Source organism: Sturnus vulgaris, chromosome 15, assembly GCF_052056855.1.
Source record: "Sturnus vulgaris isolate bStuVul1 chromosome 15, bStuVul1.hap1, whole genome shotgun sequence".
NCBI classification, from domain to species: Eukaryota; Metazoa; Chordata; class Aves; order Passeriformes; family Sturnidae; genus Sturnus; species Sturnus vulgaris.
In genome coordinates, this window is record NC_142257.1 from 17,284,442 (window position 1) to 17,303,651 (window position 19,210).

The 19,210-nt window shown below is 49.6% G+C and overlaps 1 protein-coding gene across 4 annotated transcripts in view; it reads right to left on the minus strand.

Moving 5' to 3' along the window:
• The window catches only part of NRG2 (neuregulin 2), a 153,856-nt gene that overhangs the window by 37,558 nt on the left and 97,088 nt on the right, over nt 1–19,210 (minus strand). For all 4 annotated transcript variants that reach the window (XM_088173850.1, XM_088173849.1, XM_088173848.1 and 1 more), the window contains exons 2-3: nt 18,972–19,143; nt 7,024–7,142 (exon numbers count right to left, since the gene is read on the minus strand). In XM_088173850.1, coding sequence (XP_088029976.1) covers nt 7,024–7,142; nt 18,972–19,143 — 291 coding nt within the window. The remainder of the gene's footprint in view (nt 1–7,023; nt 7,143–18,971; nt 19,144–19,210) is intronic.

The window sequence follows — 19,210 nt, forward strand, 5'->3', positions numbered from 1 at the left end:
AGAGACCACGCCAGGACTTATTTTTAGTCCAGTATTGAAAATGCTCTGTTCACAGGGCTGGTTTTCTGTCTGCTCAGCCTGTGCTCTGGGCTGGCTGGACACCCTTCAGCTGCAAACCCAGAGCACTGTGCTTACATCTGCAGCTCTGGTAGCTCCAGGAGAGCCAGGGACTGACCTGACCTGACCTGAGCCAACTCACAGCACGTCTGCCACAGTCACCCAGTAAAGGCCATGCCAGACTGCATTTGAGAGCAGGTTTGGAGGGTTGGCTGAACTGATGCCTTGGGTTTTAGCTCTTTTATTTTTCAGAATCTCTGCTGCTTAGTGTGGAACTCTGAAACTTCATACTAGGTGTTAGTGAGTTCTCTTCACAGGGGACTCAGACAAAACAATTCCTTTCTAGCTGGACAATCAAGGACAACTGGGACCCAAAAAGCAGAAACAGCAGCGAGGGAAAGGGGGCAAGGCAGGGGCTGAGACTTCATAGCCTGGGGCTGTGGGTGGATCATTGACCCCAATGTGCAGATGAACCAAAACTGATAAAAGTGTAAAACTCGTGCCCAGGATCCAGCTGGGATTTGATTTGGGTGTAGCCCTGGCCGGGCTCTTGTACTGCTCAAGGTGAATCCTTTCAATAAATCCCAATTTTATTCCTTTTGTTCTGTCTAGTCTCTGTCCCAGGTCATCCTTTCCAGGCAACAGAACCATAACCACATAGCACATGTTCCTGTGTAACCCACAAACCACAGCACAGCCATTGCAATCGTGCAGGTCCATCAGGCTGAGCTCACCTGGCAGACACAAAGTGAGGAAAACATTTCCAACACCCAGCCATGGTAGGCATCAGGGAAGGGATTAAATTGAGAGGGATTGCCTCAATGAGCCTACACCAGTGAGGCTGCAAACAGTCCAATGGCATCACCAAGATGGCAGCTATGAAATCTGTGAACCCAAACTGGTGTGTGGAGAGTTAGATTTAACTGGATTAAAAAGGGCTGTTTCAGCTACCCTTCCCACAGGGGTCTCTAGAGGGACTCGAGGGAGAGCTTGTGATCCCCAGCAGATGAAATAAAGGCCCCAAAACTAAACCCAGACAGCCCAGCTTTCATTCAGGTGCTTCATATTTCCCCTCAATCCTCCTGCTCCCGGCACAACTCAGCACTGCCTGTTCTGCTCTTTCTCCCTGTTTCACCTTCTCCTGGGACCCTGAGCCTCTCTCTGCTGCAGAGCAGCCTCAGCCAAGGGCACTGACAGCCCACAGAGGCTGAAGAAGCACTGAGCCAGGCACTCCCCCAGCTACAGAGGGAGCAAGGAGCACAGGCAGAGTCCAGGTGAGCAGCTGCAATGATCCACATGTTGGTTTGGAGCCCCTGCCCATCTCTGGCACATCCTCCTGTACCCTGACATTATCCAAACCACGCTTCCTCCACCTGGCCTGTGTCCTCTCCTTGCCCTCAGGGCTTCACCTCTGCTTGCTGAAGTCAAGGGAAGGAGCTAGAGGAGAACTCAACAGCAGAAAACAGGCACAAGGGATTACCCGACCTTCTCAGAGACTCCAAACATTGTCTTACCTTTTTAAAATTAAACTTTGAGAGGGTTTTACTGCCTTTTTCTGGCATAAACCTGCCATCTCAGAATGCTCTCCAGATTGCTTCTTCCATTTCTGCCTCCACCAGAATTCTGCTAAATGCTGACACTGTTCCTGTCCTGTTTACCCAGCACAGCCACAGACTCCTGAGCCTTGTTTAGCTCCTCACACTGCACCGTGCCAGGATCACGTTACCGTTCGGATTTTCTGGATGTTGAAATGAGCATAAAGGACCTTTCTCTCTGCAGCAGGGCACACGATCAAGTTACCACATCCCTGCAAGTTCTTGCCTGTGAGCTGAGCCACTGTGACCACCCAACTGCACAACCTTAGCCTGTGACAAGCACAAAACAAAGTCAAATTTTCACCGTGAATGAGGCTACTGCAGCACGTGGAACCTCATGCTATTCACATACCGGGTACTGGGGCATCACTGTTTAAAATCCAGCAAGTGATTGACAAGATTTCAGTGAAACAACGAGAGTGGGACAACCTACAGGTGACTCTGAATGCAGATATTGGAAAGAAATACAAGACTTTTACAAGAATGAGATACTTGTCTGCTCTCCAGATCATCCCACCTCACATCTTCATCACCTCCCCATATGCTGCACACAATTCTATAATACAGCATCAATCATCACAAAAATCAGAGAGATTCTGAGTTATTCAGATAACACTTGGGAGATATTGCAAAAAAGGAGTGTGAAGGGAAAAGTGAGTTACAACTTTAACTCTGGGGACTTTGCCATCTCTTCCCATCATTAGAGAAAAAGAACAAAAGAGTGATGACCCACAGAGGAAAGTTTTCCAAAAAGGGGAAATTCTGTGTTTCCTTTCTGAGATTTGGCTTTTAAGAAAATAGCATTTATCTAATGTGATGCAAATAAGTAGCATGGATCTCTTCTGGTAAAAACAAAGGAAAAATCCTGGGGAAGGTGGTGTGGCCATGGCATTAATGATGCTGTATCTCAGCTTGGTGTCTCTAGTGCAGTCCAAGGCTAAGCACTACACAAGAGCACATTTTAAGTGCAGTTTTCTAATCAGAAAAGCTTTTAAAGAATACCTGGCCAGTGCCTGCTGTGGCTGCAATCAGATTTCTTTTAAGAACATAAAAGACTCAGCTTTCAAAGGAGGAAACATCCCCATAAAATCTGCAGGGCAGAATTGCCAACAGTGAGGCACAGCCTGCTGTGCTCTCAGCTCTGGGCATCTGAAGCTGGGATGGAAACACAGCACAGATCCCAAAATCCCTGCCTGGTCCTGGCTTCCCAGGGCTTTTGCCACGATCCTGGTGGGCTCCCACTGGGGAGAGACCCCCTGACTCAGACACAACCCCCTCCACCACAAATTGCTGAGACAACATCCAGGCACCAGGATTCTAATCTACACTTGTATCCCTTCCTTGATTTTTATTGCTCTGTGCCCATTTTCTACTTCTTTGGGGACAACTGAATAGGAGGGAATGCTAAAAAGAATTTCAGCCACATTAAATCAAATTAAGCATTTGGGGAAATCTGTTCTTGCTTTCTGGAGACTCAGAAAAAAAATGGGATGGCAGGGCATGGATGGATTTTCCACAATTTTCTTATTACTATGCTTAGAAGACTCATGCCTTTTTTCTTGTTCCTACATCCTGTTTTGGTTTTATCAACTATCCTCAAAAAAACCCCAAACCCAAACACAAAAACAAAGTGATAAAAGAAAACCCTGTTAAATCAAAGGCCATAACAAGCACATCTTGCAAGTATCAATAATTCCACGTACTGAAAGAGCTGGGAATGCTTAAACTTCAACTGCAATTTTAAGTAGCATGTTCTTCAAGCTGCCATTGCAATAGTTATCAAATTCTCCCTCTCTAAGATAGACACCAGCAATATAAATCAGATTTCTTTTAAAGATCTAGGGAAGGAAAGATCAGTGGCTTTGGGAAAAATCAGACAGAAGGAGTAATTAAAGAAGATTCCAGGAGGCAATAAAGCATTTATGCAAAATGTCTCATAATAACAAACAAATTAGGGGAAAGCAGCTGTGTGGGGGGAGTGGGGGAGAGGTACTTACACTCTTCTTCCATAACAACTATTTTAGTTTCTGAGGCTGGTAAGACTTGTGGTGCTTTCGTTGTTCCTGGGGAAATTAAGGTAAGAAAGTAGTGAACAAAATATCTCTTTAGAGCAGAGCAGGGTGGGCTTAGCTACTGTGGGGAGGAGCAGAGGGGCAGGTGCTGCTGGGGGACACAGGCTGGGGGCTGCCAGGTGTTAGTGCTGGCTCAGGGCAGGGCATTGGGGTGACAGAGGCAGGACAAGGAGTGTCCCTGCAGGGGATGGCACAGGGCACGATGTCCCCTCCCTGTGAAGGGCCTCGTGTCACAACAAAGAGGCAGGAATGGCTCAGGGTTCACCTGGCAGGAGATGGAGCAAAACCGTGGGAGGTTTTCTGAGCCCTGATGGCCACAAGAGCGCCAAGATGGGATGGCAGGACACGACAGTGGGGAAAATGTGGAGTTGAAGAAAAGGTGGGATTTTCTGAAGAGCCTCCAAACCACGTGAAGTTGTGCAGCACAAATTAATTCTTGTACAAGAGGTGGAGGAACACGGGACAGATGAAGGCCAAGACCCCAGGCAATAGGGGAGACAAGCACAGGTCGTGATTTCCTCTTTTTTAACCAGGACACTGGGAACCCCAATGCCCACAGACACCAGCTCTACTCAACCCCACTGGCAGCACCAGCACCTCTGGAGAAGTCCCTCACACCCTCTGGATTCACAAAAGAGAAAGCCCCAGGAGCCTGCCTGCTGGACACAGGGGTGGGACCACCACAGAAAGCTAGAAGCAGAAAGAATTTTTTCTACAACTTGATTTTTTTTTTTCTGCAGTGTTTAATAAGGGGCCGGGAAGTTGAGGAGATGCCTAGAAATCTTCTGAGGAAAAAAAGAATCTGAAACAGTCACATCTCACCTGTGCCCTCATGGCCGTGTGATATCAACATTAAAATATTCAATAATGAGAACTGGGAAATGGGACATTTTTCTAAGAAAGCATCTAATTTACTTCAAAGTCATAAAAATATGCAACACAACCAAAGCACAGTATATTTTGACTAAGTCCAGAAGCATTTCCCCAGAAATAAACAACCTCACAAAGTTTCTCAATGCAAAAGCATTTATTTCTGAGCTGGGAGTTTTGTGGAAATACTGGAATTGTAGAGGAAGGATGAGGTGAGGGTTTGGCTGATGGGCATTTTCTAATGCCTGTCTCTGCTCTGCAGCCACTCTCTCTAAAGATGTGGTGGATTTGGTGACTTGCAACAGATCTGTATGGCTGAAAAGCTGCTTTTCTGAAACTGAAAAGTGGTATTGGAATAGAGCAAAGAGCACTTTGCAATGGAAGCCACAAGAGGATCAGTGTAAGGAGCCTGGGGGAGAAGAAACAGGGGACAACACACGGGTGGATTCAGATGCCCTGAGGAGTTTTCTACTGAAAGATATCACAGAAGAAGGGAGCTTGCAGAAGTGAGGAAAGCTCACAAGAGCCCAAGAAGGCACAGCAGTAAGGGAAGAGGAACACTCCAGGACAGCTCCTGCATACTGGGGAAGGCTGCTGAACTCTGGGTAGCTCCAGGAGAAAGAGGAAAAAAGAGTGCAAAGGGATAAAAAAGCCCAAAAAGCCTCCAGGGATCACCATGACCTCGGCTTCCTTTGCAGGGGGCTGCAGCTGGCCCTGCTGTGCTGGCAGTGCTCTGCAAACAGCAGCAAGGTGTGCCTGCAGCTGAGCAGAGAGCCAGGGGCAGAGGGGCAAGGCAGCTGAGAACATGGATTCATCCAGGCAGGGAATCCACCACATCCACAGCCAGGTCTTTGTGTGTCTTTCATGGTTTTTTGGGTCTGAGGACATTTCTGGGCAGCTCAGGTGTGAGTGGTCCTTGCCACTCAGCGTGACTTCCTGCAGGTTGCAGTCCCCCAGGTGTGCATTTACCTGGCACATCCAATTGCCAATACTTAGTCTCTTTTACCTCTCAATTTCCTGCGTTCTTTTGATAATATTTCCCGTCATTATGATTGACACCAAAATTCATGAGGGGAATTAAAGGGTTAATGGAGTTGAAAGGGGTAGAACTGACTATAAAAAGTTACTGCAATTAAGAATGTCTGAGAACTTGAGCTGCAAGAAAAAGATGCAAAATCTAGCAGAAAAGAACTAAACTAACATCTCTGAGTGTTAGCCTGTTTATGTTGCACACTTTGTGTTGGTGGATTTAAATACCCAATTTTTTGGCAATCACGGTGTGCAGGTCAGAGCCTTGCAGCAGGCACTGCTCAACCACACTGCTCCTCTGGCCAGGGGGGTGCTGGTGATGGGGAAGGGGCAGCAGAGGAGGCAGACAGGGAGGTTTCACATGCAGCTCCCATCAAACAGGAGCAGTTTATGTGGATTGGGACAGCCAGAGCGTGAGCCAGGGGGAAAAAGAAAAAAAAAGAAAGCACTGCCTCATTTTCTTACTCAGGACACCTTTCCTATCAACTGGAAATAAACCCAGCAGGGCTGAGTCCACAGACATGGAGGATGAGGGCAGGGAGTTGTAAGCATGGGTGGCCTTGCTCCAACTCTGCCAGCACTGGGATTGAACAGGCAGGATAACCAAGAGGGAAGCTGTGTGACAATGCAGCTTCACAGAACAAAAGATTCAGTATGGCAAACACGCTGAGGTTAGGAGAGAAAATACTGCCAGAAAGCAGCAGGAGAAAGCTACCTTCCCTCACACTGGGATAAGGCTGGTGAGAGAACAAAAAATTGGATCCCAGCACAGCCCAGAGCCAGAACCCAGTGCTCCAAGCCCAGGCTGCCACAGTGCCCGTTGTGAATGGCAGGAGGAAGAGCTTAGGAAATACAGTCACCCCCTCCCTAGCCGTGCCCTCCCAGCTTCTGGCAGCCACTGTAGGGACTTTCTGAGCCGGAGGGAGCATCCAAACCATGGTGTTAAGCAATATAATTATTATGACCAAGATAATAATAAAACCACCTAACCTCAGACTCCATCCGCTGAGCTCTAAGAGATGGAGCACACATTCTAGGATGAAAACCAGAAGCAACTTCACTCATCACAAAGCTATAGTCTAATTACTCGTCTTCTGGTGAGTTTTGCTTCTCAGAAATTCTTTAAAAAACGAAAACATCAAGCCCACCAGCTTTCTTTCCTCCTTACTCATTTAAAAAAAAATACATAGACTGTAAGTTTATTTAAAATGTAAATTAACCACATTGCCAGTGACAGATAACAAAGATAAACATTTATGCTAAGCTGCATTTTTCTTATCTCCCAAGATTGTTTTACTCGATATCCTGAAAGCATGAAACAAAATACAAGACAGGCCATGTGCAGAACCTTTCTGTGGAATGGCAGACAGCTCGAGACATTTGCTGGCTTCTTCACTTACCACTTTTCACATTCAGGCTGCCTTTTGCGGTGTCTTTCCCTAAAACGTTCTCGGCTTCGCAGCTGTACTCCCCAGCATCTTCAAGCTTCACCTTGTTGAACTGCAGTCTGGAAATCTTTCTGTTGAAAAGTACAGCAGACATTTCTTACTCGATTGCCGAGCGACCTCGTGAAGTGACAACCATTCCTGGCCCTGGGATGCTGCCTGGAGGGTCACCCCTGCTTAACAGGATGGGCTGCCTGACCTTGCAGGCTGAACAGGCACTCCAGCCTGGATAGGGTTTGGACAAGTCCCTTCCCAGGATTTGCCAGGTGAACATCTCCCTCTGAACCCACTGCTGTGAGCGTGGTTTGGTCTGACACTGCTCTCATTCACACTGGAAGTTTTGTGAGGGGTTGAGACCAAAAGTCCCAGCACTGCAGCACACACGCACTGGAAAAAAGCCACTTTACTGCTGGACACTGGGATCTGCCTGCCAGACAGAGATGTGGAGAGGAGATGCCTGTTCTGCACCTTCCTCAGCAGGGATGCTGAGCAGTCAGTGCTTCCCTGTGCACACTCAGCACGAACACCCACGGTGCCCAGGGGGACTCACCCCTCTCCAGCCTGCACATCCAACCCCTGGGTTTGCTCTGGACATATCACTGGCAGCTTCATCTGGACCTGAGAAAAGGGCAAGCCCCTCGTGTCCCCCAAATACACACGCTCCAATGGACTACAGACGTGTGGCTGGGCTGCACACACCCATCTCACCAGCCAGAGGTGCCTTGAAAGAGCAGGGGAGGGTGGGTGTGATGACTGCCCATCATCTAACAGCCTGTGTCACCTCCCAACCTGTGCCACCTCTCAGCCTGTGTCACCCCCCAGCCTGTGCCACCTCCCAGCTGTGCTGCTCCTCCAGGGGAGAGGCAGCAGCTCTGCGGCAGAGCTCTGCAGCGCTGCGGGAAGGAGCATCGCCTTTCCCACTGGCTGTGACTCATTCTCTGGGATGGCTCTGACTAACAGGCAAAACCTTTTGTTGCCCAGTTTACCAGGGATCTATAGGAGCCTTCAACACACTCATGAGATCGCAGTGGGACTCCCACATGAGACCCTCTGGTTTTCTACATTTTCTTCCATTTTAGCCATCTTATCCAAACCCACCCTGTCTGCTCTTCTCATGAGAACATCTCCATCTGCTTTCTACCCCAAGCTTTTACCTCAGGTCTGTGTCACTTTATTTAGAGACTTGGAAGCGCTGCCAGCTTTAGAAAGAGGTCCCAGTGGCCGATGTTGCTGAAGGCAAATATAATTCCATTTATGTGGAAAATAATCATTAGCCTTGGACATAGTTGCAATGTTACACGTGTCATCCGAGAAGGGCTTTTCTTTGGGCTGTGCAAATCATTGTCCATAGGAAGCCCTTCACAGAAGCACACTGGCATCTTTTTAACACCCTGACAAGCTGTTCTCCTGGGAGGCACGGCGCAAGGACACAGCAGGAACATCTCACTAGTTATATTAGTAAATTAAAAGCACTTGGAGACGACTTGGTAGAGCTCCCAGGAAACAGGCACTGCCCTGTTTTACAGGATGCGGTCAAGTGTTCAATTGCATGAGCTGGGGCCACATGTGGAGCAATTTTTAAATGAATGTTGACAGTATGCAAAGACCTCTTGAATCCCTCTAACTGCAGGTCTCCCCTAACCCATTTGTGCAGTGACTTGGGCCAACACATTCCAACATGGGAGCCTAAATAAGAGGGCTGGTTCTGCCTTGACTCTGCATGTTCTCAAGTCTCCTAGCACAGCCTGTGGCAGCCCTGGGCATCACTGCCGTGCTGCCCCAGGAGTCAGGTACAAGAGAGAGGCATTTAAGGACATTTAAGGGCATCCAGTGCCTGTTGCTGCCCGGTGCTGTTGGTTCCTGCACCTTGCTGGGAGGGATAATGAGTGCCTGACGGGGGTGTGGGCTCTGCTGGGCTGCAGCGCCTTGTTCAGGAGCATATTCCCCACTCCCTCCATAGAGGAAGGTGTGGAAATGCTCATCAAAAGGGCGAGATGGCTCCAGAATGCAACTCCAAGACTGCTCCCAGCCCAGCCATTACTTTCTCCCAGCTGTCTCAACGCTCCCTGCCAGAATACACCATTTGTTTTACAAAGCAGCTCTCGGACAGGCTGCATTGCAGGCAGCACATGCTGAAAGCAGCTTGGAAGAGCGAGGCTCTAACTCAGAGTCCATAGAAAACACCACTCTGGCACATCAGCACGCTGGGGCTCTCTGCCAGGGCCGAGCTGAGAGCATCAATGGACACGCTGCCTTCAGCTGCCACAGCACAGATATGCTAATGACAACTGGCTGCATGGCAATCTCTCAGTCCACAGCACATTTCACCAGGTGGAGCAACTGGAAAAATCCACTACTGTATTAGAATATCACCTAGGTATGTGATCTTTTGCAGATAAGGAGGTGTGAGGCCCAAAGATATGAATTAGGGAGTTACCAGTGGCACAACAGGGCTCAGCTCCAACAGCAGGGTGAGAAACATTTGGTCTTTTACCTGCAACTGGAGAGGAATGTGAGCAGAATAAAGAGTGATGTTGGCATTTGGAGCACAGCAACATCAAGGTGAAACCAAAGGGGATTACTTTGTTTTAATGCACAAGACTTGTACTGTCAAAAGAGCTTATTTTTGCCATCACAATTTGTTGAAATTATCCTGGACTGTAAGATCTCCTTGCAAAACCAAGAGCTTTTTCTTGCTTTTCATAGCCCAGGCCAATGGTGTGGCCCCTCTTGGTCTCCACATTGTGCTGCATAATCTGCTGGTGACAGACTCAGAGGAAAGGAGATGAAGGTTGGAGATATGGATCAGCTTTCATGTGGAGCATAAATGTGAAGAGAATTTCCTTATTCCAAGAAGCACTGAAACAGCCAGAGAGATACCTGGCTTCACAGAATTAACCATGGGCCTTGTAATTAACATGGATAATACCTGTGCACTGGAAGAACTGAGCTGAAGGATGTCAAAGGGACAAGTCCTCACCTTGTGTGTGCCAAAGCTGAACGCTCTGGTTTTGTTCTATTTCACCATCTCCTGAAATATCACAAAACTCCTTTGCATTTCAGCTTTTTGGAGTTATGCTCTTCCCCCTGCAGTCCCCAAGGGCAGGTGCTTTGTTCTCCTTCGGGTTGATTTTACAGACACACCAAGGATGGGCTCCAAGGAGTTACAGAGAGCGCAGGAGCTGGGGATGGAGGCTCCTGGGCAGTGTCTCCTGGGGACAGCAGGCTCTGGGAGAGCCCTACACGTTCACAAGGGTGCCTGGCTGCCAGACCATACCATTCTTCTGGAGGAAGGCACTGCCCCGGGGCTGTTTGCTCAGTGAAAGGGCCAGGGTCACTGACAGATCCCATCATTTCGCTGCAGTGCAACTCTGATGACATCTCTTTACTCCGGGGGAAATCTGCCTCATTGTCTTCCCTGACCCTCAGCACATATGACTTAGCCACGCACTAATTATCTCCTGTAGTGCCAGTGGAGGGATGAGCCACGGGGAATATGCTGTCTGCAAGCTCTGAGGGATAGGATTCACAAGGAGACCTTCAGCCTGGCCAAAAGAAGATCCCCCAAAATACCTTTCTGGCCAAGAGAAAAGAGTCCCCCAGAGGGCAGTTTGGAGGGATGAGTAAATCACCCTCTTCAGTGCCAATCTCCAGACTACAATGGGAAACAGGGAGATCAGCCCTTGGCCAGGACCTACACAAAGATCCTGGCAAATTCTGGCTGGGAAGGGTGTCCTCATCAGCTGTAATTTAGACATCTAAATGTGAGCTCAGGCCCTGAGGCCCCCAGTGCAGTGAGAGGAGAAGAAACAGGCCCTGCATCTGAGCCAAGGAGGAACTTCTCATGACAGCAGTCATGTTCCCACCAGCACTTTGGTCAAGCTTGAACAATTTTTCCCCCTCTTACCTACTGCCAAGTGGAAATGGGGCCATCTTCCCAGGTCATCTCCTCACCAGGCCATTCATGCCAGAGCATGGGATCAGGAGAGCAGCTGCCACGAGCTGCCTCTGGGACACCTACACTGAGCATTCCGTGTTCCCTGTGTGAGTTCAGCCACTTCTGCATCCTTCTGGACAAGAATAGCTCTATGATTACTAGTACTACTTGTTGTAGTACTTTATTAGTCTTCTAAAAATAGGGTAACTAACACATAAGCAACAAAGAAGTCAAGGAATAAGCTGATGGAGAGAACTTGGAGACTACTCCCATACGTGGCCCCGAAACTGTCAGTGAAGAGCACTGCACATAGTAAACACACCTGAAATCCTAGGAAAAGGAAATTCCCAAACATGACCCTTGCAAAGGACACCCTGGATGCCCTGCTGTGGTCACCCATTAACTCCCTTCCCCTCTGTTTGCAGGAAGCACACTGGCACTGCCGAGAGCAGGAGTGTCAGCAATTGCTGTAACGTGCACTGCTTGCGTCCTGCCAGAGATTTCATTGGTGCCTACTTGCTGCCCTGGCACCCTCACCGAGCTGCTTTTGCCCTGAAAGAGCAGGTTAATGATTGGCAAGACGATTCAGGCTATCCAGCTTACAAACCACAAGTGTTGTCCAGCAGCCATCAAACACTGGGCAGCCCCGCTGGCTCTGGGGGGTGACACTGGGAGTCCCCAGCACTCAGTGGGATAAATTCAGGGGGAGGGAATCACTGCGATGTGGGGATGGCCATGGCAAAGCCCCTTTGTCTGGCAGGGCAGGAGCAGCCAGGAGCATCCTCTGCCTTGCACAGCCCCCCTGATCCCTTCCCTGCCTTCCAGCTGTGCTCAGCAGAGCACGGCAGAGCTGGGCAGGACGGCTGTGCTTGCAGTGCTTGAGGAAAACAAGTGTCCTATGCTGGCTGCTCTGTGCTCCAGAGCATCATCTGGCCAGCTCAGTATCAGCTACAGGGAGAACAAATGGGAGAAGGGACAGAAATGCCCTCAAGCAAAGCAATCAAATAAGAGGGGTAAGGACAGGAAGGTTTGGAGTTTTCAGCTTGGCCATCATCCCTCTCTATCTCCCTTCCTCCCCTCACACCATCACCTGAACCCACTCTGTGCTTGACCTGCTGGGATGGTGGGGGACAGGTAATGTCCTTGCAGTGCCCAGGCAGGACCAGCCATCCCCTGACCCACTCTGCCTGCTCTCTCCTACCCCTGTTCCCCAACATTAAAGCGCTGTTCTAACCTGAAAAGCAGATTTGCCCCTTCTGTGCTCAGCAGTGCTGTGGTCTCTCTGTGCCCAGGCTTGGGACAGGCTGATTTTAAGAGGAAGACTCGCCCAGTCCTCACTCTGCAGAGCTGACAATGACACTGGTCTCAGAGTGAGGGCCAGTTACTTCTGGGTCGGGCAGTGTCAACAAGAGGGGACAAGATCGATAAGTACACTCCAAAGAGCAGGGTCACTTGTGCAACCCCCTCCAGGCTCAGAGGCAGCCAGGCTGTTCTGGCAATGGGAAGAGGTGTGGGGCAGCAGAGGCAGTGACACACAGCCACACCAGTGCCTGCAGTGGACTTTGTGGCTGCTGTGCTGAGAGACAAACCCCTGTGTGCTGCTGCTGCTGCTCTCTGTGCCAGGCCAGGCTGTGGCACCTGCCAGGGTGTGACATCAATAAATGAGTAAAAGCTTCGTTTTGGGCTCTGGCTGATGCACAGACACGATGTCATTGCAGGGTCCTTTGTATCACTTCTCCTGGAATCCAAGGCAATTCATCCATCCTATGAATGTTTCCTCCAACCCCAAGGCCAGGATTCTAATTTCTTTGAGAAAATGTAGGTCCTGCAGCAGTTCTCTGAGGCCAGCTCCCAGCAGGTTCTTTCCCTGCTTCCTGTGATCTCATACAGGAGCAGATTCCCAAGAGCCAGGGACTTCCCAGCACTAAGTGTGGAATAGATTCCTCTCTATCCCAAAGAGTGTGTGACCTCAATACAGAGACAAGGACCCTCGGGGTGCCCAGGTCTCACCACCTCAGCAACCAAGCTGTGAGCTGGTTCTGTGGCAGGGAGGGAAAAGAGGGCCAGTGCTGCTGAGGAAAAGGCACAGAGGTCCTGGTTTGGATGTGTATCACCTATTAGGTGGAGGATGATATGCTGGGCAAATCAGAGGCAGGACCAAAACTTCAGGGGTGTCCAGAAGCGGGGAGGAAGGCATGAGGGAAGCTTTAAAGCAAAGCACATTAGTTATAAAGAATCAAGGAGGAGAGGGAGGTGTCATGGGGCAGAGCCCAGCAATGGAGATGAGCAGAGCCAGGCTGCAAATACTGATAACAGGAAAAAGCATTTTGGGGAGCAAAGATCATGGGAAAGGGATGGCACCTTCATGGGCAGGGAACCACTGCTCAAAACCTCTGAGAAACACCACCGTGGTGGTACAAAGGGTGTGCAAGAGATCTAGATAAAGTTTTGGGTCTCCTCATGTCATTCTTTTCTCCCCAGGCCAGTTTTTTCTGCAGCTGGTACATGTCATAGATCCTCAGCAGTGTCTGCTCCGTGGTAAATTCATGCCTGCAGGTCTGTGATGTGCTGTGCTGGGTGAGCTGCCAGCAGCCTCAGCCCTCACCCCAGCCCTCCTCCCCTGTACTGAAGGTAAAACATTTTAACTTAAACAGGATGAATGGGATTTCAGCTCAGGTCTCAGTGAGGACCTCGACCTAATCTGTGACATTTTGCAACCGCAGTGGGCGAAGGTCTGGAGAGAGAGAGAGACTTTTATTTTGTTTTTGTAAGCGGCCAACATGGCTGGGAAAACCACACAAAATTTCAGGCACATAAAGCTCCTTCCACCCCTGAGTTTGCAGAGCCCATCAGCTGAAGCAGCCCAGCAACTGACCATGATTTGTTAGCAGCTACAATGCAGTCAAGTTTGATTAAATGTCCATTCCCTGACTCTCTCAGGAGCCCCAAATTGCAAAGTTTGTGGATTGTTTGAGCTCAAGACCCAACTGCTTCTCCTTTCAGTTCTCAAATTCCCTGGTTCAGTCCCAGGTGCATTGGCCAAGATGATGTCCATCATCTCCTCTAAAACAACAAGCAAACAAACAAAGGAGATGCTCTCCTTCACACCCCCCTCCAATAAAGTGCCTTCAGCAGCTAAAACCAAATCCCAAATATCGGAGACTTATAATGACATCGTGAGAGTTAGCAAGGCAGCAGCTCCCCTGGTGATTATAACAACACCGGTGCTTGAGAAGAGTCCTCGCTTCAAGGCATCTGGAATTGCTCTTGCAAGATCCATTGTCAAATGAGCTTTTTCCTTTGTTTAAAAATGTCAGCCCGAAGACCCCTGCCAGAGTGGTGGTATAGCCTGCTTGAGTTCACTCTGGCTCCCACAAGGCTTCAACAGTCCTCTTTGCCCCTCCTTGTCTCCAGGCTTAATTAGGAAATCATTTATCTTTATTGGCACTCTCTTTCCCCTGCTGCTTTGGCATTATTTTTTTTTTTTTTTGCCTTCATTCCAGTGCAGTGAGCTGTACAGGGAAGACCACAGCCCCATTCATTGTGGGTGGGGAATAATCTACAACTGGGAGCCCTACAAGGAAGACCCCAGCAATGAATCTGCTCAAGTGGCATGGCCTGAGGGACTACTGTACAGAAACAGGAGAGGAGGGTATCCCCTGGCTCCACTTACAGGCTAACAATAGGGATTCCTGGTGATACTGAAAGTAGGACACTACTCCCAAGGGATGTCATATGGTCAGCCTGTCCCAAACTGAACTGCCAGCCCTCTCCAATCTAATGATACGCCTGCTTCATCACCCCAGCAGTGTCCCTTGGTAGCAGAGCACACAAAGGGAAAGGGCTGCAAGGACAGGCACAGCTCGGGGACTACCAGGCTGCTGGGCTCCAGCTCTGCACGTCCCAGGCTGAGCCCTGAGCATGACTTCAGGAGGGGAAGGTTCTCTGCACCTTCACCAGCAAAAACTCCCCTGGCTTCCTCCACAGCTGGCATTTGACCATTTGCCAGGATAGTCAGAAAGTCAAAACCCAACCTGAACTTCTTGGGAGCCAGCAGCCTCAATCAGACCTCAGACACACTCAGCCAAAAATGGCATTCCTTGGGGAGAGAGCCATTCACTAGGCTGTACTTCCACTACCACAGGCAATTCTTTCTGGGTAATTTCTCTGGGTTCCCCATCAACTGTGTTTTATTTAAATGGAGATGGAGATAAAATTCCAGCCAATATTTTCTTCCACCTTAAAGAGGTTTCCCCTTCGTGCAAGCCAGGCTTGCCCCAGCCTGTCACTAATTACAGATGGAACATGAAGTTCAGAAAGGAGGAATCAGAATTGTTCCCCTCCCTCCAGCAAATATCCATTGAAAAAAGCCTGATTCCTTTGCCTGATGGCACCAGAAGTTTTGCCAGTAAGTTTAAAAAGAAGAGGGAAAATGATTGATGGCAAAGCTGAAGAGCTGACATGCACTTAAGTGCTCCTCTCCTCCTTACAACATATACATCCCTTATTTTGAAAGAGATTCCCCCTGTTCTAGAGATCAGACGAAAACCTGATTGCAAAAAAAAAAAAAAAAAAAAAAAAAGTGCTTCAGTCATACTTTCTAGTTAGAGACCTCAAGGCTCTTTAAACACACAGGGAGGAAAGCCAGGAATGAATCACAGAGGGCAACCAGGTTCTTGTCTCCCACCCTAACCCTCTGCATGCAAAAGATCTCAGAGTTGAGACAGATTTCAGCTCTGCCAGGGCCTCACAGGGCCAGGGGAAACACTGTGGGCTTCCCTTTGCTGGAGGGCTCCTTTTGCCTGGCTCCAGCAGAAAACTCTGTTAGTTCTTTGGATTACACTTCCAAAGCAATGATCCTGTGCACCTGGCCAGGTCCTGCACAGCCTGAGAGGTTTTTGCCTTGTGTACTTTCCCTGTGAAGGTCCCTCCCCAATGCTCCATTTCTGGCCCTCTGAAATCCCCACTCTAAACTGAAAGAAAGCACAAAGGATTATCTGGAGACCAGTGTTATCTCTAAGTGGAGCCAGATGTATAAATCCCATTATTCTTAAAATAATCATTATAGAGTAAGATCTCTTTTCAGAGATTTACTGTGTGGGATGCTTATCCTCCCCTGGAGTCCCCTCCCAACACGCTGGAAGTGATGATCTACACCCATATCACATGTCCCTCCACTAAACTTGGCCCCACCAGCTGCATAATGAAGACATCAAAGTCATGAGGGCTCCCTCAACCCTCAGCCTGCTCTGAGCAGTTTTTAGTGTTTGTTCCATGCAGTCAAGACCAGAGAGAGGCAGGTCCAGTGCCAGTGGATGCTCTGCCTCGGGGTTGTCAGCTCTGGGGCACAGCAAACCCAGTGCAGGGGACAGAGGTGGGAATGGCAGAGTGGGTGTGCACAGACCACCCAGACCCTCTCAGAGAAGAGTTCCTGCACTGCTGAACAAGGGGCAAATGCTCACTGAGGGGTGATTGTTTCAGAACTGTCTCACACAGTGACAGAATCATTTTGGTTGGAAAAGCCCTCTGAGATCACCCAGTCCAACCATTCCCCCAGCACTGCCAAGGCCACCAATAAATGTCCCCAAGTGACACAACTGCACGTTTTGAACACTTCCACCACTTCCCTGGGTATCCTGTTCCAATGCCTGGCCACTATTTCAGTGAAGATGTTTTTCCCTAATATCCAAACCCCCCCTTGGCACAGCCTGGGGCCATTTCCTTCTGTTCCTGCTCAGCAGCTGCTGGAGTCCAGTCCCCATAGCCTGGTCCCAGCACAAGACAGGCACATTTTAGTGGCAGCAGGGAGGAGAAGCTGGGATGGGAATGCTTTGGGCTCACACCTTTGCTGCTGAGGGAGTCTCAGACACTGGAGGAGGCAGGTGCTGTCTTTGAAATGTTTATCCTTGGGCTTATTTTGCCCTTCCAGCACCACACATCTTCAGCCTCTCACTGGAGAGGCACATGTTGCTGTGGAAACTGGTAAATGCAAAATTCTGACTCGACAGCAGTGTCCTGAGGAAAGGGGAACAACTTCCTTCCATTTGTTTCTGTCCCTGCCCAGGGACTGCATGGCTGGGGATGGGATGCCATCCTGTCACAGCTTGGTGCTGGACACGGGGTGCCAGAAGGCCAGGGAGGACTGGGATAACTGGGAGCACAGCAGGGCAGTGCTATGGGAGGATCCCAAGCTGGGTGTCTGCTCTGGGGCTGGTTGCTCTCTGCCTCTGAGGGAATTTGCTCCCCAACACCCCCATCAGCTGCAGGGCTGGACAGGCAGGATTGCCACGCCTGGCTGCAGAGCTGCTGCTCCAGGGCATCCCAGCACCCACTGCTAAACAACCAACCAACCCACCAGACTGGCCAGGGCCACAAGAACAATGGGGGCAGCACAGGAGTGAGGCAGGACAGCTCTGCCCTGTCTCTGCTGCCTGTGAGCCCACACTGCCCTTCCTGAGCAGACAGCACCCAGTTATCCTGGACCCACTGACCACCTCACTGCCTCATCCCAAAACAGCCACAGGTCCTGGAATTATTACAAAGGAGGTCAACCATCCTGGGTGTGACTCTGGAACCAAACCCAACAGGACTGAAATTAAATTAGAGCAATTTGCAACGCCCCATTCAAGCACTGACTGATTTTTCTAACTGATTTGTAGTGGCTTTTAATTTTAATTTTAAAAACTGCTACTTTATCAAGTCCATAATGAGCTTTTATTCACACAACCAGAACATATGTTAGCAAAGAATTAGTATCAAATTTTCCAAGGGATCAGGCAGTTGCAAAGCTGACTGTTGCTGGCTAGGTCAGGGTGTGTGAATGGAAGCAGAGTGATGATTATGGAATAATTTTAAGATACATCATATGTAAATATTGGGCCTTGAGAAATATCAAGATGGATTCATTTAAATCCATTCCCAGTGATGACCCCTTAGCTTGGTCACTGGGGCCTCTTTCTCCAGGTGTTTTAGCACTGTCCGAATGAGGTGGTCCTGATGGTGACAGTCACTGAGAGCCACCCCAGAGCTTTGCTGGGTGGGGACTTTGGGGCAGATGAGAGGGAACTTGCCCTGTGTGGACAGATGAAAGGATTTGCACAAGACAAGATCTCTGCAGGTGACTGTGACCCCTGATCAGTGTTGTGAGGTACTCTTGCACCTCAGCCCTGTGTCATGTAGAGAAGAGAAGATTGAGAAGGGATCTCATTAATGCAGATAAATATCTCCAAGGGGTGTCAGAGGATGGTGCCAGACTCTTTTCAGTGATGCCCAGTGACAGGACAAGGAGCAATGGCCGTAAACTAAACTATGAAAATTTCCAGTGGCAGAGCACTGCAACAGCTGCCCAGGGAGGGTGTGGAGTCTGGAGCCTGGAGACATTCCAACCCTACCTGGACAGGTTCCTGCTCCAGGTGACCCTGCCTTGGCAGGGGAGTTGGACTGGATGATCTCCAGAGGCCCCCTAATTTGTCATTCTGTGATTTTTTTCAGTGGCCTTAGATCCTTCTGTGTCCACCTAAATTCAGGAGGGAACAAACCAATTCCTCCCACAGCCCTGCTGGTGAGGGATGGGGCCACAGCTGGGTTTGGGAACCTTCTGCATCCAACCCCCTAATCACAGAGCAGGAGCACCCCAGGCGACCTGAGCTGCCCACCAAGGGAAAGCCTTGCCTGCCCACATCACACACACCTGTCTCAGGTAGCCAACACCTCCCTGACCCCAGGACAGCCCATCTGCAAACCCAACACCCTCCCAGTGCGTGCCCTGCTCCTCTGCCCACTCCTCTCTGAGGACACCGGGGATCTTGCTCTCTCTCCTGGGCATGGCAGCCGGGCTGAGCGTGGTGCTGTGGCTCCTGGGGAGCCCTCAGTGCTCAGCAGTGACTCGGGGAGCACAGCAGCACCTCCAGCCAGATGTGCCCATCACTGAGGGAGCAGAGGCAGGGCAGCCCCATGTCATACTTACTTCCCATTCCCATACTTGATCCGGATGTCTTTGCTCTTCTTCAGCTCTTTCCCATCTTTAAACCATTTGTAGGATGGCTGAGGGTTTCCAGCAGTCGCCTCACATTTCAGGGAAATCTTCTCACCCACATGAACGTTTGGGCTTTTCAGTTTCTTCAGTTTGGGAGGAACAGCTATGGAAAGAGAAAGGGGACACCGTGAAACCTGTGAAACCTGCCCCTTTCAGAGCTGTGCAGGCAC